This window comes from Oryzias melastigma, linkage group LG1 (genome assembly GCF_002922805.2).
Source record: "Oryzias melastigma strain HK-1 linkage group LG1, ASM292280v2, whole genome shotgun sequence".
In the NCBI taxonomy this organism is placed as follows: domain Eukaryota; kingdom Metazoa; phylum Chordata; class Actinopteri; order Beloniformes; family Adrianichthyidae; genus Oryzias; species Oryzias melastigma.
In genome coordinates, this window is record NC_050512.1 from 522,223 (window position 1) to 544,118 (window position 21,896).

General features: G+C 41.9%; 1 protein-coding gene across 1 annotated transcript; it reads left to right on the forward strand.

The window, feature by feature from the left end:
• The first annotated feature begins 144 nt into the window (after nt 1-144).
• LOC112137224 (procollagen galactosyltransferase 1) lies at nt 145-21,801 on the forward strand. The gene is made up of 12 exons (XM_024259412.2): nt 145-830; nt 8,907-9,017; nt 9,113-9,230; nt 11,082-11,216; nt 13,308-13,512; nt 13,583-13,702; nt 16,216-16,292; nt 16,375-16,481; nt 17,763-17,895; nt 19,265-19,392; nt 20,339-20,545; nt 20,651-21,801. Exons 1-12 carry the CDS (start codon nt 439-441, stop codon nt 20,919-20,921), a joined length of 2,004 nt encoding a protein of 667 aa, XP_024115180.1. The 5' UTR covers nt 145-438; the 3' UTR covers nt 20,922-21,801.
• The last annotated feature ends 95 nt before the right edge of the window (nt 21,802-21,896 follow it).

The following is a 21,896-nucleotide window of genomic DNA, read 5'->3' on the forward strand; positions in this document are numbered from 1 at the left end:
AATAATTTCCTTAAATTTAATGTTATTTAAAGGACAAAAAAAAAGAAAAACTTTTATTTTTATTTGCCCTTTTGTACCTGTGAGCCCCTGACCCTCAAAAATCCTGTGCACCCCCCTGCTCGTGGTCATATCAGATCGTTTGAACAGACTCAGGTTGACCTGATAATAATGACTTCTGCTCGGCTGCTGTTCGTGAGGTGAAGGAACTCTCGGCAGCAGCTCCATCCTGTCCTTCCTCACAGGAATGAGGACCGGACCAGCCTGCGGGGAAGGACCCGCATCGACACGCCCGTTCTCTCTGCTGCTGGCTCGGTTCTTAAAGGGGAGATGTTCCGGTGGACGAGCGAGTCCACGTTTACCGCCTCTGTGCGAAAACGACGTCAAACCCAGCGACTTCAAGCTGTTCTGGCTGAATGTTGACGTTTAAGGCGGAAATTGATGGTTAAAGAAGCGAGTTTCTCTGTAGAACGGAGTGTTCCGACAGGACAGCAGCAGACCTCCCCTTTAACAACGACCTGCTTTCCGCGGAACAGACCAGCGGCCCGTCGGCTCCTCCATCCTCCGTCTCTCCGTCTGTCTGTCCGCGGTCCAGCTGTGTTTTCTGCCCCTGCCATGCTCCGGGTCCGCTGGCTCTTCTCTGCCCTGCTGTTCGTTCTGCTTCCGGGCCTGAGCCGGGGGTATTTCCCCGAGGAACGCTGGAGCCCCGAGTCCCCTCTGCTCGCTCCGCGGGTCGTCATCGCGCTCATCTGCCGCAACGCGGAGCACTCTCTGCCGCTGGTCCTCGGAGCTATCGAGCGGCTCAACTACCCGAAGGACCGCATAGCGCTGTGGTACGTCACACCGAGAGACCGGCACACTGACACACCGTCACCGAGAAACGGTCACACCGAGACACCGGCAAAACCGACTCACCAAGTCACCGACACAGTGGCACCCCAAAACACCGTCACACCGAGACACTATCACAAAGAGACACCAAGACACTGTCACAATGAGACAGCATCACACTGAGACCGTCACACTGAGACACTATCACAAAGAGACACCAAGACACCGTCACAATGAGACAGCATCACACCGAGACACGTCACACTGAGACCGTCACACTGAGACACTATCACAAAGAGACACCAAGACACCGTCACAATGAGACAGCATCACACCGAGACACCGGCAGAACCGACTCACCAAGTCACCGATACAGTGGCACCCCAAAACACCGTCACACCGAGACACTATCACAAAGAGACACCAAGACACTGTCACACCGAGACACGTCACACTGAGACGTCACACCGAGATAATGTCACACCAAGACACCGTCACACTGAGACCGTCAGACCGAGACGTGACACCGAGACACGTCACACTGAGACAGCGTCACACTGAGACGTCACACAGAGACCGTCACACCGAGACACTATCACAAAGAGACACCAAGACACTGTCACACAGAGACAGCGTCACACTGAGACGTCACACCGAGACATCACACTGAGACACCAAGACACTGTCACACAGAGACAGCGTCACACTGAGAGGTCACACCGAGACACGTCACACTGAGACAGTGTCACACTGAGACGTCACACTGAGACGTCACACCGAGACGTCACACAGAGACCGTCACACTGAGACACTATCACAAAGAGACACCAAGACACTGTCACACAGAGACAGCGTCACACTGACACAGCGTCACACTGAGACGTCACACCGAGGCAGCGTCACACAGAGACGTCACACCGAGACACTATCACAAAGAGACACCAAGACACTGTCACACAGAGACAGCGTCACGCTGAGACCGTCACACCGAGGCAGCGTCACACAGAGACGTCACACCGAAACACTATCACAAAGAGACACCAAGACACTGTCACACAGAGACAGCGTCACACTGAGACCGTCACACTGAGACACGTCACACCGAGAAAATGTCACACCAAGATAATGTCACACCGAGACAGCGTCACACTGAGACCGTCAGACCGAGACGTGACACCGAGACAACGTCACTCAGAGACCGTCACACCGAGACACTATCACAAAGAGACACCAAGATACTGTCACACAGAGACAGCGTCACACTGAGACGTCACACCAAGATGTCACACCAAGACATGTCACACTGAGACAACATCACACCAAGAAAATGTCACACTGAGATAACGTCACACTGAGACACGTCACACCAAGACAACGTCACATTGAGATAACGTCACACTGAGATTACGTCACACCGAGACAGCATCACACTGAGACAACGTCACACCAAAAAAACGTCACACCAAAAAAACGTCACACTGAGAAAACGTCACACCGAGACACGTCTCACTGAGACACCGTTACACCGAGACATGTCACACTGAGACAACATCACACCAAGAAAACGTCACGCTTATATAACGTCACACCGATACACGTCACACCAAGACACTGTTACACCGAGAAATGTCACACTGAGACACCGTCACACAGAGACACCTTCACACTGTGACACTGTCACTGTCACACCAAGACACTGCCACATCGAGACACCGTCACACTGAGACACCGGCACAACAAGACACTATCACACCAAGACACTGTCACACCGAAACACAGACACACTGAGACACTGGCACACCAGAACACCGTCACACCGAGGCATGTTACACCGCACGGAGACACCGTCACCCGAGACACTGTCACATTGCATGTGAAACCGTCATAGTGAGACACTGTTGCACTGAGACATTGTCGCTTAAGAGACATAGTTACACCAAGACACCAGCACACAGAGACACCGGCACACCAAGACACTGTCACACAAAGTCACATTATACCAAGACATCAGCACACCAAGACACTCTCACACTGCACATAGAAATCGTCATACTAAGACACTGTTGCACTGAGATTTGGTCGCACCGAGATACTGACACAAGTCACATCGACACACCGGCACAATGACCTACATCACTCAGTCACACTGACCGACGGATGTCACACTAACACACGGTCACACTAAAACACCTTTCTAACAGTATATATGTTTCAGTACGTTTATATTCTACCTCAGAATATTTGAAAAAGCATTTTAAAAGAAATTGAAAGTTGATGCTGATGTGTTATTTTTTAAATGGTTCCTATATAAGTTCTATTAAAAACTTATTTAGGGTAAGATTTATAACCTATAGACCTTTAAGTTGTATGTGTGATTGCACAGCTATTTCTAAACCCAAACAGTCATGAGTGGAAGTCGTCTGGCTCCCTTCACACCGGGGCTCCGTGTGGACCCTTGTGCGCACAGAAAACAGGGCACAGCCTCTGTCTCAGATATCCCTCCTCCCTTCCTCCTCCCTGTAAACAGTTCCATTCAGTCACAGATGTCCCCCCCCCCCACACGTTTTCTTCCCCTTTTCCTTCCTTCTGTCCACCTCTTCCCACCCGTCATCGTCGTGTCCTTTAAAAACAGGAACTGAAATCAGAATAAAAGAACCTTAAATCTGTAATCAATCACAGTTTAAATACCCTACATACTCTAGTTCTTTCAAATCATTTTCTTTAATTCATGAAACATTAGAATTTCTTTTCACATTGATGCGTAAATCCTCTTAGTGGAAGAACTGATGTAAAATATCTTCATTAATGTGAGGAGTTTTACTGGAAAACATGCACATTTGAATAATAACTAGCTGTTTATGTATAGATGATTTACTGTGTGTCCTATTGTAGTCTACACATTGCATGGTTTAATCATTGTCTGTATCCGAGAACTGGACTGAGTGAGTGTGATGTCACCTGTTACGGCCTCAATGGGCAGACCTGGCTCAAGTCTAGGGGAAAGCCAGAAATGGGACCATAACAAAAACTGGACACCACTGAGAAAAAGAACACAGTTTATTAAATAAGAGAAACAAAGAAACTGTATCCTGAACAGCAAAAAGGAAAAACGATTAGTGTGCTGGTTAAAACAAAAAGACAAACCAAAAGGGAATCAGAACTTTTTTCAAACATAAAATAAGTCATGGAGCTGCTGATCCAGACATGTCGACCGTCAGAGTCAGCAGCTCCTGATAATGACTGTCTAACCAAAACTACCTAAAGAAAACAAATAAACAAAGCCTGTAAACTAAGACTACCAAGATCCAAACTAAAATAACAAAACCCAGCAGAGTAAGACTGCTGAGGACAAAGAGGAGAAAAAGAACTAAACAAACCAGAACCACACCAACTAGAACCCAACCAGCTCCTCAGCCTGCTGCTCTGCTCCTTCTGTCTTAAATATCCAGCAGGTGCTGAATAAGGCACATTGGCCACACCTGCCAGGTGAGCAGAAAGACTGGATGGATAAAGGTCCAGCAGTAGCAGCAGGATGTAACATCATCCATGGAAAATGTTTTACTTCTGGCTCCAATGAAAAGTCAATTCAGTTGCCATACGGCATCAGTAAGCAGTGATTGGTTCGAGTCGGCCTGAGGCAACATTTCTATGACAACCACTGTAGCCAATCAGGAGTGAGCTTGCTGGGAGTCCATACCCTTTCTACTTGAACACGGGCTACATGAAATCTGTCAATCACACGCTTCAAACGTTCTACATGAGACCACATCCTTTTATTGAGGTGTCTGATTGGTCAGTTTACAACTTGAATAACTTGAACTAAAGAAAAAATATAATGAAAAAAATGAGGATTGTCAAGAAGATGTTAATAAATGTATCAATAATGGTTATTCTGACTAATTGAATGACTGTCAGCTGGGTATTATTTCTCTATGGATGGGATATGAGAAGGACCTGGTTACAGACAAGATGGCACCTTACATAACTGGCTGGAAGCTGAGATTATACAACGCTCGGGGGGGGGCAGTTGGTTTAGTTTTCATATAGTCATATACAGTTTATCACTAACAGATAAGACAACTGTTGAGTTAATCACAGGTCCTTTGTGGGTCACTCAAATCATCAGACGTAGTCCTGCAGCCAAGACTGTTCACCAGATCCCTTTGGATTAGTTCACTACTTATTCAAAAGCATTGTGGCTATTCCTAACTGTACATAATGAATCATGTTGACCCAGTGTTGGTCAACTCTAAGTACCAATTCTGACAGACAGATTGTAAACTGACAGAAACAACAACAGTTTGCAGCTCCCTGTGGTTGTGTCAGGATCAACATTTCAGTCATAGTTCTTCATTGTTCCTCTTGTTTATTCTGCATCACTGCTCTCCTGTTTGATTTGCTGCAAAAACACAGACAGCAGATGAAGGCTGAGAACAGAGGCCAAATGTTTCCTCCTCCAGCCTCTACCCAAATGCTATTCTCTACATATTCTTAATTGTGGACATAGACTTTGCTGTGATAAGCATATGTATCATCTCCTTAACTATATTTTATTCTATTGTAAAATTGTTCCCAGTGGTCTTTAATCGTGATCATGCTGATTTGAGCCAAAATCTAAAAGCCTGTGTTGTTTTTAAGACATATTTTCTGCAGAGCAGCAAGAGCTTATTCGAAATGTGCCTTGTGAGTGGCACTGCTGGTCCAAAAGTAGCCCTAGGTTGATATCCCAGCTAGCTTACAGCCCTCACAACCTCAAGCTAACATTAGTAAAGCAAAAGAAAAAAAAAAGACGAGTAATAACAGGCCTATCTAACCGTTCAGTTTTAATTCATATACCAGCTCAGAGGAGGAAAATGATGCCAATGGATCTGTTTGCAGGTAGCGGATTTAGAATTGTTGCAGAACAGGGAGACTTTGGCCGGCCCGTGCCAGTCGCTGCATCATAGACCTGAACCTTTGGAAACCACAGGTTTTTGTCTGTTCCTGATCCAACATGAAGAAATGACCTCATATTTCGTTACTTGTTTTCATAATGTCAATATATTTATTATTATTGAGAAAAAACTAGTAGTAAAAAAGAGTATGTAAATTTAAATGTTAATTTTTGTAACTCCCTCCAGAATTCTCTTTATCCGCTTTCTCAAAAGCCTTCCACAGTAATCCCACATACCTGAAGTTTGGATTTGAATACAGCAGTTAAAATCTTGACTCTGCTCAGGTGTTCTGACTGAAAGTTGCTGTTGCAGTCTGAACCTTGGCCTGCTAAATGTCCTAGTTCTGACCATGTCTGTTGCAGGACAGATGGCTGACGTTTTATCTCCAGACATTAATAGTGAGGATCAAGTATTTAATATACTCTATTTGGTGCCAAAAATGGGTTTAGTTTAAAAAAACAAATATAAAGGAACAATTATCAATAGTCGCCGGTCCGCTACATTATCGCGGAGCTGCTAGCCATTGAAAAGTACATAACAGTGTTTCAATAACTTTAAAAAATATCATGCTGAAACAAAAGTCCTCCAGCGTGACACGGAACACCATACCGGTGGAGGAACTCAGAACTCTAAGTCCCTTCGCTCTACCCTTAAAAATACTATTTCGTATGTCTGAAGTGCAACTCATTAACTGGGACATACATGCATTGTTTATGGGCTTGTGTGGAATACACAACATTCTGACAGTGTCTCTTTAAAGAAATTCGTTCTATTTTGACAATTCAGAACTTAGAAAGATCCAGGTCATTTTCTGTTGGGGCTGCCTCCTTTAAACAAAAGACCAGGAATTAATATATCTAAATTATTATGTAAATTACTGTTGTTAGCACGGAAGTGTATTTTATTTAATTGAATTTAAGAGAAGCCTTCGACTGTAGCACAGTTGTATACAGAAGTCTTTAAACTCTTGCCAATGGAAAGGCTTAGTTCAAGGATAAGGCCTAATGAAGACTTTTTTTTTCCTACTTGTGGCGCCCCCTATTGGAATACTTACCCAGGGATCTTGCTTTCATAATTCAAAGGGGTACACCTTACTGGAGTGGGGGGGGGGGGCATTCCACTATGTGATCTATGTGCTGATATACCTATCTTCAATTTCCCCAGCGACTAGGATTCTTACCTTGAGTAAAGGCATGAGAAGACTGAGTAGGTGAATGCTTGAACTAATTTAAGTTACTTAAGGGTTTATCTTCATGTATTGAACTGTTTGTTATTTTACCTCAGACCATTCGGTGTGTTGTGTTTTTGTTTTATTTTTTTTGTACAAATAAGGTAAAATGTGGATAAAATATGATTCCAAAAAAAATACTCTTACGAACATCGCTTTCACTTCAAATGCCCCTTCAGTTGGGGGGTAGGGAGAAACCAGAGGGGGAGGGGAAGAATTTGGATTCAACCTGATTATGATTAGGCAGGCACAGCTAGTGTGCATAGAGGATGGCGGTGTCGCCTCACATCAAGAGAGCCCTGGTTCAACTCCCAGCTAGGACCTTCTGTATAGTGCTGGGTTGATAAAATTGATTCATCAATTTCAATAGATTTAACCTTAATAGATCAATAATTGATTCATAAAAATATAGATCAATTTAGCACATAAAGCTAAAGTCCGCTAGCTTAAAAGCTAACGTTTAATTGAATTTTCCTTAGGACGGCTAAAGCTAACGCTCGGTTGACCTAAATATACAATGCTGATTAATTGAAAACAGTCTAAAACAGTTTTATTTGCACATTCTTTCTTCTTCTTCTAGAATAAGGTGTACTGCTGTAGCGTGATCACCACCTAGTGTCCAAACTGAAACGTCCTCCAGGAGAAGCAGAACAATGTTTCCAATGTTAATGATCTGAACATTTTAGTTAGAACTTCTCCTTTAGAGAATCCATGTAACACTGGATGATATTAACAATCTCATTATTTCACTGATACATTTACAGTATGTGAACTGGATCAATTAATATAAATATATTTAAATCATATAGTAGATTATTAATGTAATTCAAGCAAATGTGTATAAATTTAATTGAATCAAATTGAACTGAGAGGATTGAAAGAATAATAAAAAATAAAAATGATCAGAATCAAATCGATCCAGGCTCTTGTGAATCAAATTGAATCATTTCTGGAAATTATCGATACCCAGGCCTAGTTCTGTGTGGAGTTTCCATGCTCTCCTCGTCCATGCATGGGTTTTCTCTGTGCACATGCTCTAAATGCCCCTTGGGAGATGAGGGCTGCACGATGTGAGGTGAACTTGCTATGTGTGATATTGGTGATCAATTTTGCAATGACGATATGACTTTGGTGATACATAAACAAAAAAACCCAACAACTAGTTCATCATTTTTATTCATAGCAACAGTTTTATTTAAATAAAAGTCAACATAACTTAAATTATGCTCCAAATATGACTGTCTACAAAGGAAGTAGGAATCTAACACAAAAGGGCTCCATTTGATTGGTCAATGACATCATGGGGTCCATCCGACGGGTCATATGTGGAAAGGGTTCTATTTGATTTATTAAAAACTTCAAGCTGCCATGAGATCATTTGTGCCATGTTTTCAGATGTGTATAGACATTTAAGAAAACAATTTATCCCAGTTTACGCCATGTTTACATGTATTGTACAGGCTGATATCACAATAATCAGATATTTTTAGTTTATTGTGCAGGCCCAGTGTGTGGCCGTGCAACAGACAGACGGTCTGTTCAGAGTGAATCCCTCCTTCACCCAGAAGCCCTTTAAAGGAATATTTAAATTTCCCCCGTTTATTAGTGTCATCTTTTAACACAGTCCTGCTGCTAATCTTCATCAGTAACACAAAACTAAATCTCTGTCCAGAGGTGGTCCAGAACCGGGTTCGGTGGACTCTGGCTCGGGGATTTGGTGTGATTGCAGAATGTGTGATTCTGTGACGCTCATGTTGCATGACAGTCGGTCATAACAGCGTTGTCTTAAACCATGAATAAATAAACCAACCTCTGAACAACATTCTACTCTGTAAGACTTGCTTTGCTAGACTTTTGACTGTGTCCCAGCATGCTTTGGGAGGATTGATTTTTCCTCTTATGTGTTTTAACCACAGGGTGGCGACAGATCACAACATTGATAACACGACAGCCATTCTCAGGGACTGGCTCATCCAAGTGCAGAAGTACTATCACTATGTGGAGTGGAGACCCCAAGAGGAACCCAGGTACCGCTTGTATCTGACGATGTGAAGCTGGCTGTTTGGTTTGTGCTTCTCTAACCAACTGCCTTTGTTCTTCTGTCTGTGTTTGAACGTATCAGTCGCTTTACGGATGAGGTGGGGCCAAAGCACTGGAATAATCTTCGTTATGAACACCTAATGAAGCTCCGTCAGGCAGCACTGAACACCGCCCATGAAATATGGGCGGACTACCTCCTGGTATGTATTATTCTGTTCCACAGTTTTGGTCTTCCCACGGTAGTGTTAATCTTTTTAATAGTTCCAGAAAACTCTATAGATGGTCTTTAGGAAATGGGATGGAATTTTTCCTAAAGGGTAACCAAACACTGAATCAACTTTTTTTGTGTGTTGACCTCTATCAATGAGGCTTTAAAAGTGCTGTCTGTTGGTCATGGCCAAATTTTTGACAAATTCAAATAAACTTGTTTAATTCTTGAAAATATAGTCAAACCCGTCTGTGTGCTGCCCCCTACAGGTTGAATCCAGGTATTATAGTTGAATTTTGTGATTGGTCAAACCATTTAGTCCCACATCATGATCTGCAGCTCCAGGAAGGATAACAGTCCTGTTCTCCAGCCCCGCCCCCTCTGACTGGATTTTGACATTTTAGCTGTGGGTGGAGTCAGCCTCCAACTTTGGTTACCATTTAGGCTGTGAACATTTATAGTAGAAATAAAGGGTGAAAGCATTTCATTAACAGAATTGGAACTCCAGTCTTTTGTTTTTCAATAGAACTTTTTTCAAGAGGTTTTTAATTGCAAATGTTTTCTTTCAGTTTTTCATTAAAACCATGTTCCCCTTCGCAATAACAGTCTAGATGAGGGGGGTCAGACATACAGCCTGGCTCTACAGATGGTTTAATCCGGCCCAGTCATGAAGAGAAAACATAACAATGTTAAGAAAAAAAAATCAAGTTGCATTAGTGTGGCGAGTTACGGTTATCCAAAGAAATGGCTGCAATGCGCACTTCCACCACTAGAGGAAGCAACGGAAAAGAAATGCCAACATAACAAGAGATCAAGAAATAAACAGCATTTCTTTGCAAGCGCGAACTGCGCGATCATCTGGGTGAGATGCAGTTTGGCTCTCTGCCAGCCTCACCGCTGATAAGTTGCTATGAAAATGATCAGGTGTGACACCACAATCACCAAAATGTGGTTGTCAAATGATAATAATAATAATAGCTCTAATATAGTAATGATAATAAGTGATTAGGATACTTGCTTGAGGCATTTTTTTCAACTAAGACAAAAAACAAAAACAAAGCAACAGATAACAAGTTGACCATGGTTATATTGCTAGGATGTTTCTGGTCCGGCCCACTTCAGATCAGACGGGTTGAATGTGGCCCCTGAGTCCACATGAGTTTGACACCACTGCTTTAGATAATGGTACTGTTACTTACAAAAAGGTGCAGCATATAATAGATCAATTATCTAAAGTCCTGAGCCACGTATTTCAATCAAAGAAAATAAAGCTGGGTTCTGTCTGCGTGGAGTTTGCATGTTCTCTCGGTTCATGCTGTCCCTCAGCTGCATCGGTTGATCTAAACTCCCGTGGTGTGTTTGTGAGAATGAATAAGTGTGGCCCAGCAACAGACTGCAAGCTTAAAATGATTTAAATGTTAAAAAAGTTTAAGACACTAATATTTGATTTACCATTTCATTTTCTCAAAAGTGTCATGGTTTACTCGCCTTGGAGGTCCATTCATTTTTGATATCGGACACCTCGTTGTTTTATCCCATAGTGCTTTTCTACCCTCAGTACGACCATGGCACGTTACTGTCACAAGTCCTATTCTCCAACACACACATTTAGTCTGAGCTGCCACACAGAGAACAAAGCAGACCCCCATGAGCAATGTGGGGTCCCCTAACACAGCAGAAGTGAGGATCGCCTGCTGCTGCTGTAGGTGACGGTCAGTGACGGTCTTTGAACTGTTGAATTGTTGTTGTTGCGGCATCATTCATGGAGTAGCAGTGGATGACATTTCCTAGATGCTCATGTCTACACGTTTGAATGATTATTTGGCATCTCCATCATCTCCAGATGACTGACTGTGACAACCTGCTCACCAATCAGGATGTGTTATGGAAGCTGATGAGCGAGAACAAGACTATTGTGGCTCCTATGCTGGAGTCTAGAGCTGCATACTCCAACTTCTGGTGCGGCATGACTTCACAGGTAAGACAAGATCTTCCAGTTTGCTCATCATTCACATCTGCATATCAGGGAGAGATCTGTAGGTCCTGTTGGAACCTGCAGCAGGAGATCCTGCTGTTATTTAGATCTTAGACTGATTATCAGACGGACACAAACTTAAAACGTTTTAACCAGAGGTGAAAGTGAGCAGGAGGTGTCTGGAGCGCAACCAGTAAAAGAGTTGGAGGTGGAACGCTGTTCCGGTTGGAGAGATCAGCTGTGCTGACGGTTTTCTCTGTATAACACATGACAGAGGAAAAAACAAAGACCGAGACTCAAGCTGAGAGCAGGCAGAGCTTCATTTGGAGGTTTGCATAGTTTTGGTTGATGGAATGCTCTTGATCTCTCTCTCTCCCGGTCTGAACTCTCTAGCTTCAGTACCAACACATCCTCCATACAAACTCGTCACATATTGACGTTTGGTTAAGGACCCTCCGCATCACTTTTTGGTGTTTTGGGTGACCCCCACTCTTTGTTTTTTTTTTTTCAACCTCCTGGCTGTTCCCATTAGATCACGGGTCTCCAACCTCTGTACCGCAAACCAGAACCGGTTCAGTACCAGGACACAGAGCACACCGGTACCCTAACCCAGACCCCGCCCACATCTGGTACCGGTTTGGGTCCTGTACTGCGTCTGGTACCGTGCCCAGGCCCGATGTGTCCAGTACAGGTTTTTGTCCAGTACTGCGTCTGGTGCCGGTTCGTGTCCTGTAAAGCCTCTGGTTCTACGTGTGGTACTGGTTTGGGTCCAGTTCAGTGTCTGTACTGGTTCATGTCCTGTACTGTGTCTGGAACCACGTCCGAGCCCTGTTTGGGTTTGATACTGGTTCCATTCCAGTATTGTGTCTGGTACCAATTCATGTCTGTACTGCGTCTGGTACCGCGCATAGGCTTGGTTCACGTACTGGTTTAGGTCCAGTACCGTGTCTGGTTCCGGTTCGCATCCAGTACCGTATTTGGTATCGGTATGTGTCCTGTAAAGAGTCTGGTACCACGTCCAGTTTCCGTCTGGTACTACTTTGGGTCCAGTATCCTATCAGGTACCGGTTTGTGTCCTGTACTGCATCTGGTACTGCATCCCGGCCTGGTTTGCGTTTGGATCCAGTACCGGTTCAGGTCCAGTACTGTGCCTGGTACCAGTTCGAGTCTGTTATTGCGTCTTGTACTGGGCCCAGTTCCAGGTTAGGGTACCGGTACTGCGTCCCGTGGGTTGCGGACCCTCCTGTTTAAGAACAGCCAGCATGTCCATAAACGATGAGTTGGGGACACAAAACGTCAAAAAGTCCAATACACATGTGTGCGTATTGTAAAAAGTAAATGGTGACAGGTTGAAATAAAGCAGCAAATTATTTAAAGAAAAAGCAAAAAGAACATGAAGAGAAAAATGAATCAGATCTTTAGGAGGAAGATCCAAAGTGAGGATGAAGATGTGCAGATCAAATCTCCTAACGGAGAGGATGAAGAAGAGTAGAGAGATGAAGGTTGCATGGAGAATGTCACTGAGACTCCAGAACCATCACGCAGGTGACTTCATGTGTCCAGATTCTCCTTCAATCTGGACACAGAACAAAAGAATGGATCTTCGTCAACAACTGAATGCTTCAAAAATGTCAGAGTGTCAAAGATCCTGGATTGGTGGTGGGGGAGGGGTGGGGGGTGTTGTACCAGCATAGCAAAAAATCTCCTTTCACCTCTGGTTTTATCAGAAGATCTTACATTGAGATAACTTTACAATGGGAGCCTGTCTTTAGATATTTACATGACAGTGGAGAAAAATAGTTTGATTGAACCACTGGATGATGAACATCGAACCTCAACTCTAAATAGTTTTCTATTTTTCTGCCTTTTTTTAACATGTTTTTCTAGCCAGAATAAAAGAAGCTCACCGCCTTTAGCCAGGCTGATGTTAATAGTGTTATAGTACAGAGCCATACTCTGAGGATGTTCTTTTTCTTGGTCATGAGGAAATTCCGTCTCTGCAGGAAGTCACTTTAGAGCAGGAAGTGGGTCATCTCGAGTCTATCCAGACTGTATTTCAAAGAGAATCTCCATGTTTGTGCTGGCTCTGAGCAGGGTTACTACAAGCGTACTCCCGCCTACATGCCCATCCGCAGGCAGGAGCGCAGAGGCTGTTTCGCTGTACCGATGGTTCACTCTACCTACCTGGTAGACCTCCGAAAAGAAGCCTCCCGTTATCTAGCTTTCTATCCACCGCACGAGGAGTACAACTGGGCCTTGGATGATGTCATCGTCTTTGCCTACTCTGCTCGTATGGCAGGTGAGGGGAACGCTGATCCGAGAGGGTCTCATCTGTCCAGATGTGCAGCTCACCTTTCTCCTCTTTGCAGATGTGCAGATGCACGTTTGCAACAAAGAAACCTATGGCTATTTGCCCGTCCCAATGCGGGCCCATGCCAGCCTGCAGGATGAGGCCGAGAGCTTTCTACACACTCACCTGGAAGTCATGGGTAACTCCTCCAAACTAAGAGAAAATGAAATAGAAACTAATAAATGATAGTGGATTGTCATATTTGAAACGAATTGTTGTGGATGTGCTGTGAAAGAGCAGGTTGTGTCATTTGACAATTTCACATTGATGGGCAGGTGGCAGACGTCCATCAACACTTGTCAGACAGGTTGCTGTAGGATTTTGTGCAGATAAACCACTTTAAACAATTCCACTCATTCTCAAGTAAACCCTGGATGCCATAAGAATAACATTTTGTTGTTGTTGTTGTTGTTGACAGAAATAGTGTATCTACACATTTTTGTTCACCCACAAACAAAATCTTTTGCCAGAGTAAAATCAAAGAAAGTTCTCTGCATCCCCAACTAGGGAAGAAGGGATTAAGAGACAACTACACTCACTGGCCACTTTATCCGGTCCACCTTGCTAGTACCAGATTGGACCTTCAGAACGGCCTCAATCCTGATTGGATCTTTATGACATGGAGTCTTATCCGGCTGGAAGTAGCATCAGAAGATGGTAGACTGTGGTCATAAAGGGATGGACATGGTCAGTAACAATACTCTGGTAGACTGTGGGGTTGGAACCATGTTCAGTTGGTACTGATGGGTCCAAAGTGTGTCATTGAAATCTCCCCCACACCATGACACCACCACCAGCAGCCTGAACTGTTGATACAAGTCAGGATGGATCCATGTTTTCATGTTATTGTTGTTGTTGTTACCATCTGAATGTAGCAGAAATAGAGACTCGTCAGACCAGACAACGTTTTTCCATCTTCTGTTGTCCAGTTTTGGTGACTCTGTGTGGATTGTAGCCTCAGTTTCCTGTAGCTGACAGCAGTTATACCTGGTGTGTTCTGCTGCTGGTTCGTCTGCATCAAGGTTGTTGTGTATTCAGAGATGTTCTTCTGCAGACCTCGGTTGTAACCAGTGGTTCTTTGAGTTCTTGTTGTCTTTCTATCAGCTGGATCCAGTCTGGTCATTCTCCCTTGACCTCTGACATCAACAAGACATTTACACCCACAGAACTGCAGCTCTGGATATTTTCTCTCTTCCTGACCATTCTCTGTAAACCCTAGAGATGGTTGTGGGTGAAAATCCCAGTAGCACCATTCTGATGCTCTGTTTGAACTGCAGCAGATCGTCCTGACCATGTCTGCATGCCTAGATTGTGAGCAGGTGGACAGGTGTACCTAATAAAGTGGCCTGTGAGTGTACAGATCCCCTGTGTGACCTGTTGCTGACTGTGGCAGTTATAGGTTATGAATGTGGGTATGATCAAGAGAGGTGCACAGGAATAAGAAAAAACATCAGATACTGTATTTTATGTGTGCATAATGTTGAAAAGAGATTACATGGATTTTGTTGAGATAAAATGTTTTACCCTAAAAGTTTGTGATGCTTAAACCAAAATATTAAGCACTTTTAGTACTGGAAAAACCAAGCTGTCGTCTTCATTGTATGTTTTTTTTCTGTTATCAGATAAATGTATGGATATATGATGTAATTGGTAATCACAACTTTCAACTGTTTGTGTGGCGTATTTTTTAGAAAGAAACTTTCTGGGAGCAGAACATAAAATAATAATTATGTGAATTGTGTTAAAGTAAGCATTCGTTTTTTATGCTAATTCTGAGTTTTGCTAATATTTTGGCATTATGCTAAATTTTTCAAGTTTTTTAAGCAAATTTGGAGCCTAGCTAAAATGTTAGCATTTTGCTTGCTGTTTTGGCAGAATTAGACCCTTTCAACATTTTTAAGGTTAATTCGGAGTTTTGCTAATGTTTTAGCACTATGCTAGTTTTGTCAAAATTGGACATTTTTTCATTTTTTTAGATGAGTTTGGAGTTGTGCTAATGTTTTAGCATTACGCTAGCTGATCTGTCAAAATGAGACATTTTTCCTGTTTTTTAGGCTAATTCTGAGCTTTGCTAGTATTTCAGCATTATGCTCGCTGTTTTGGTAAAAATGGAAGCATTTTCAAGTTCTTTAGAGAAATTTGGAGTTTAGCTAATATGTTGGCATTATGCTAGCTATTTTGGCAGAATTAGACATTTTTCCAGTTTTGCATTTAGCTAATATTTCATCTTCAACATTTTCAGCATCTTCAGCAGCTACATTCAGCTTACAGCATTCACTCTTGCACTATCACTGCTAATGTTATATTTGTAGTTACATTAAGATGCTAGAATTTGGGTTGTGTTTAATTTTCAAAAAACGAATCATAAAAGAAAAGAAAACATGTGGGTAGATATCTGAAGCTTTAGATGCACCTGAAACACTTTCAAATGCCTTTTGGGAAAATCACTTCACACAACATTATTATTTCTTCTGTCTGTCCTGCATGATTGCAGTGAGTCTCTAAAGTGAACTCAATCAAAAACAGAAAAAATGTTTAGTTTCAATTAGAGTTTACTGGTTTGAAACTCTGTTTATTCTTCAGTTAATATTACAGAAACTGTCCCAACACACGATGGAGTTTGTTTATAACATTCACTCTACTTCTTTACAGTGAAGGCTCCGCCTTTAGCGCCTTCTAGCTTCCTGTCCATCTCTCCAAAGCAGCCCAACAAGATGGGCTTTGATGAGGTAAACCCGGACGGACTCTCTTACTAGAAGCCTTCATGGATGATCTGCAGATCGGTGTGAAGTTTGCTGTCTGTGTGCTCAGGTTTTCATGATTAATCTGGTGCGGAGGACCGACCGTCGTGAGCGGATGTTAAGGAGCCTGTACGAGCAGGAGATCAGCTGTAAGGTTGTTGCTGCTGTGGATGGCAAGTACGTTCCTTCTCATGCACGGCCTTTTTCCTGATGTGACACAGACTGAGTGGAGAGGCAGGGCTGAGCCAAACATGCTGGGGTTTTAACTTTGTCTTCATTTTTACTCAGTGAAAAATCAGGTAACGCTTTAACCTTTAGTTATCTTCCCATTCTGATGAAAACTGTGTTTTCTGTGTTTTTAACATGTTGTGTCATTTTTCTTATGATGGACGACACATAGAAGGAAGATTAAAGGGTAACCAAACCCTAAATCAACTTTTTTTGTCTGTTGACCTAAATAAATGGGGCTTTAAAAGTTCTGTCTGTTGGTCATTGACACATTTTTGACAATTTTAAATAAACTAAATAAGGGAGAAAAGTGTGACAGTGTTCGTGTCTGTCTGAGAAAAGTCTGAAGTGTGTAGTGAGGAATTTTTCAGCCTTAAAACATCTATAATCCTAAGGATGTCATGATTAAAAGATTCATCAATGAATCCATTTTTATTCCTATGATCCAACCAGATTAATGTGTCTGAGGCAGGTCAAACCGAACCAAATAGAATCGAATTGAACCAAACCAAACCAAACCAAACTGAATTGTTGCACATTGCCAATGGTCCTGCCCACAACTCTGAGGTGAATTCTTAATGAACTAATGATTTTTTTTCCCCTAAGACCAAAGTCAGCAAAAGGAATAGAAGGCTCGGAAGGCTTTGATGATACATCAAAAGATGATCGGAATGGGACTTTAAGCTTTAACCTTTTAACACTTGAGCTGATGACACGCAAACAAAATCTTTAACGTACGGTAACTTTTCAACTGTTTGCACAATAATTCCTGCAAGCCGCGTTGAGCCACTTTTCTCCTTCAGAATTTACTGGAATTATCGTGTTAACAATTAAAATGCGGTTGGATGGCTCAGTGCACTGAGTATTGGGTTTGTGCCCAGGAGCCCTGGGTTCGATTCCCAGGGTTGTCCACTGATCCCCACCCAGATTGGGTCCTTAGGCAAGACTCTTGACACTGCTGCCTAACTGGGTCCCTGTGCCCCTCAAGTACAGGGTTGTGTCAGGAAGGGCATCCGGCGTAAAAACTCTGACAAATCACTGATGAGAAACAGTGGGTGCTGTTACGCTGTGGGGACCCTGGAAGGGATAAGCTGAAAGGTGAAGAAGAAGAAGTAAACCAAAGAACATAAACGCTGTGGTGTTTAAGTATTAAACTGCTTGTGTTTTTCAGGGTGAACCAGCCCTCGACTTTCTGTTTGTCACTGACCGCTAACTTCTGCTCTCTTTCAGAGCTCTGAATGTCTCTGACATGGAGTCTCTGGGGATCAGGATGCTGCCCGGGTACAAAGACCCGTATCACGGCCGGCCTCTCACCAAGGGGGAACTGGGTTGTTTCTTGTCTCATTACAACATTTGGAAGGAGGTAATGGACAGTCGACAGAAATAGAACATACATGACTTATTTGAAACAGTAAATCCGTGCAACAGAAAAAGTTTTTGTTTTATTTTAATGTGAAGCTCTTCATGGTGCAGACAGATGGCTACACAGCAGCTGCTAACTGCTACATGCTAGTGCTGTGATATAACTCCTTAGGACCCGAGCTGTCCTTTGATATGCCTGTTTGATTTGTCTGACAGAGAAATAACAGTTAAAAAAATTAACTACTGTGGAAATAAAACCGAAAATGTGATGTCTTAAGAACTTAAAAAGAAGCACATAATCTTAAAAATAAATAAATAAATGAATAAAACTAAAAAATTTAAACTAATAATATCAGCTATTCATGAACACTCATCAAATTCATGCTAAAACAAAGTCATAATTTATTTTTAAGAATTTTAAATGAGGACAGGAATCACATTTGGTCAAAAATGTTCAATAGCTCTAAAGATGTTAAAGCTAAAGTCACTAAACTTTATCACATGACTAATTATCACTTATATAACAAGAAAATATTATTTTCTTTCCTAGTTTATATTTGCTGTATTTTTACTTGTTTATTAAAGCTACTTCACAGAAGTGTTTTATTTAAGTTTTTAATGATAAAAGAAGGTTATTGAAATATAAACGAGGGACAACACAAATCTGTTTCTTTAATTTATTCATGTTTTAAATGTCTTATAAAAGTATCGGATCGGGACTCGGTATCGGCAGATACACAAAATCAAATGACTCGGAATCGGATCGGGCCCAAAAAAACCTGATCGGGATATCCCTAATAAAAGGTGAAATTGCTAAAGCTGATAGCTGAAAACGCTGAACTCGATAGCCAGCTAAAATATCAGCAAAATGCCAAATTAACCTAAAAAAAAAAAAAAAAAAAAAAAACTTAGGTGAATCAAAATAGGTGAATGAAGCTGAAAAAATAGTTAAACTTCAAAATAGCCTAAAGAAATTGTAGTAAATACCAAAATAGTCCAAAAAGCTATTAGAATGAAAATGTTTAAAACTTTAAAACTGTAACTTTTTAACATAATTATGAATAATAAAAAGGCAGGAGTTTTATTCCAGAATAGGGATGCAACAATATTCAATATAACACCGAACCGTTTGATACGCGTTCCACGGTTCGGTTCGGCATTTTTCACCATAAGCATTGTATTCATTCAGTACCACCGTGGTACCTGGTTACTGCTTAATGCCTGTTTTGAAATAGAAAACTCGTGCAGTAATTCGTACTTCAGTCACATTGTTAAAACCCCTGAACATGAATTTCAACCCTCCTTCTTTCGTGGCTCAGGATAACCTTTGAAATGACCCTTCTGACTCAAACGTTTTCATGTCATTGTAGATTGTGGATCGGGGTCTAAAGACTTCTTTGGTGCTTGAGGATGATCTCCGCTTCGAGGTGTTTTTCAAACGCCGTCTTCAGGCTCTGCTGCAGGAAGTCACCACGCACCAGTTGGACTGGGACCTGATGTAAGTGACTGTTACTATTATTAAAATAATTAGGTCAAATGATACTGAAGGGGTCTTTACCAAAGAATAATCACTTTTTCAATCATAAGATAAAGCTGTTTATTTTAAGGGGCTGTGTTTCTGCATTTTTACATTAGATCTACATTTATAATTAGATAATGCTCCCAACTCACTTATAATGTCAGCAACCTGCGGCTCCGGAGACACATGTGGCTCTTTTACCCCTTGGTTGTGGCTCTCTGGGCAGATAAAAATAAAGTTTCTAATTTTAAATAGTAACTAAAGTAAAAAAATAAGTTGTGAAGTGAAAAAGTAACTCAAACTTTATTCTATCCATTCACAAACAGGTGAAGAACAGGGACGTGCACAGGATTTTTGAGGGGCTCATAAGTCATTGAACGGCAAACACAAACACATTTTTTCTGTTCTTTAAGTAATAGGTAAATAAAGGAAAAAATAAAATAAAGTACTAAGAGATAACTACTATGATGTGTGTAATTGAAAGTGTTACAAGTATCATTTTTATGTAAACAATTAATCGCCAACATGAGGTCACTTCATCATAGACTTGGAAAACATCCAAAACACTGGAGACTCTTTCTTTAGACTGTTGCTGTTAGGATTTCAGTGGAGTTTTAGTCAGATTGTGTCTCCTGTCAGTCACTTCAGGTTCATGTTGATCCTCTGTTTCATTTCTGTTCGGTGTCCTCAGTGTATTTCTACATTTAGGCTGAGACAAAACGATTTTTTTATTTTCTCTAACGATGAACATGTTGACAAGTTTGGATGTTTTTTTTACAGATTCACAAAGAATCCTTCCATCCTTAGTTCATAAGGGATTTATTGGTTATAGTGATACATTATTTCCAGTTTAGTCTGTAATTAGTCTTTCCTAACTGTCAGAGTCTTGGTAAATGGATATATCTTCTCTCACATTGCTGTTTAGCTACATAGGTCGGAAGCGGATGCAGGTGGACCACCCGGAGAAGTCAGTTCCAAACATTCACAACCTGGTGGAGGCCGATTATTCCTACTGGACTCTGGCCTACATCTTGTCCATGCGAGGAGCACAGAAGCTGCTGCGGGCCGAGCCTCTGAGTAAGATGCTTCCCGTTGACGAGTTCCTTCCTGTGATGTACGACAAACATCCAGTGTAAGCACACCCTCTTCTTTAGTGTTTTGGGAGTTTTCCTGTTGTTCGTTTGAAGTGCATCTTCATCTTCATCTCATTGGTTCTCTTGTCTTGTGGAATCTTCAGTTCGGAGTACATGGAGCACTTTGAGAAGCGGGACCTACACGCCTTCTCTGCAGAGCCGCTTCTAGTGTATCCGACCCATTACACCGGAGAGCCCGGGTACATAAGCGACACGGAGACCTCGGTCGTCTGGGACAACGAGACGCTGAAAACAGACTGGGACCGAGCCAAGTCCAGGAAGACGCACGAGCAAGGGGAGCTGAGCTTCGAGGCTCAAAACTCAGATGTGCTGCAGTCAGAACTGGAGAACTGGAGCGCACGGGACGAACTGTGACCAAAAAAAAACAAGGACTGGAAAGCTGATGGGAGGAACATTCAGGGATCCAGAGATGACGGAGTTCGAACCAAACTGTGACAGAAGGTCAAAGCAGAAACACGGCAGACGAGGCAGGAACAGTCAGAGAAGCAGAGATGAGTTCACACAGACGAAGGGAAGACGAAGCCTTTCCTCACTCCAACTCTGAGCTGTTTCTTTGGGGAGATTAGAACTACAGTTAACTTCTGAAGAGACAAACAGCTTTGGTCTTATTTATTGTTTCCAACAGATGTTCTGTTTACCTATAACCTGATTCATTCATTAGTTTTGTATCTGCCTTTTATGACCACAGTTTTATGATTCTTATTTTTATGGAGGTTGGGCTGGAAGAAGATTGTCCTCAGAAACAATGTGGATCATATTTTTACTTCAGGAATTAAATATTGTCTAGGATGAAAATATAACAAACTTCAGAAACAGAAGGATGTTCCTGTCTGTTTACTTTCTTTCCTTTTGTACTGACATCAATGCTTCTTGAAAAGGCAAATTCTCTAACATGTAATGCTGTTCTATGGTTTTGCCTGATCAGCTGTTCTCATTTTTTCCATCTTCATCAGTTATTTTTCTTTTTTTTCATAATAAATACTTCAATTTATGACATCAGATTAAAAAAAGTGTATTTTATTGTAAAAAGGTGTCAGTGTGCCAGTTCTTTCTATTTACTAAAACTGTAACCTTCTGACAGTCACTTTGTTAAATATTGACTGAGCATTTATATGGTGTCTTGAGCGTTAAGACAAATGTAACAACAGCCATATTCTGAACAAATGAATTGTAGAGATTAATTTCTGTGAGTTTCTGTGAGAATAATAATAATGATATTTAGTCTGTCGTTAAATTGGTTGTGGTCTCTCCGAATGTTTCTTGCATGCAGTGATTTGTTTGTTGTGATGGCCACGCCCCTCCAAGTTTATGAATTTTTTTTTTTTTTTT

Bases quoted from the DNA above. Each gene is read 5' to 3' on its own strand.
- LOC112137224 (XM_024259412.2), top strand. From the start codon at position 439: ATGGTTAAAGAAGCGAGTTTCTCTGTAGAACGGAGTGTTCCGACAGGA. The intron at 831-8,906 runs GTACGTCACACC...TTTTAACCACAG, and splicing joins AAGGACCGCATAGCGCTGTG to GGTGGCGACAGATCACAACA. The intron at 20,546-20,650 runs GTAAGCACACCC...TGGAATCTTCAG, and splicing joins ATGTACGACAAACATCCAGT to TTCGGAGTACATGGAGCACT.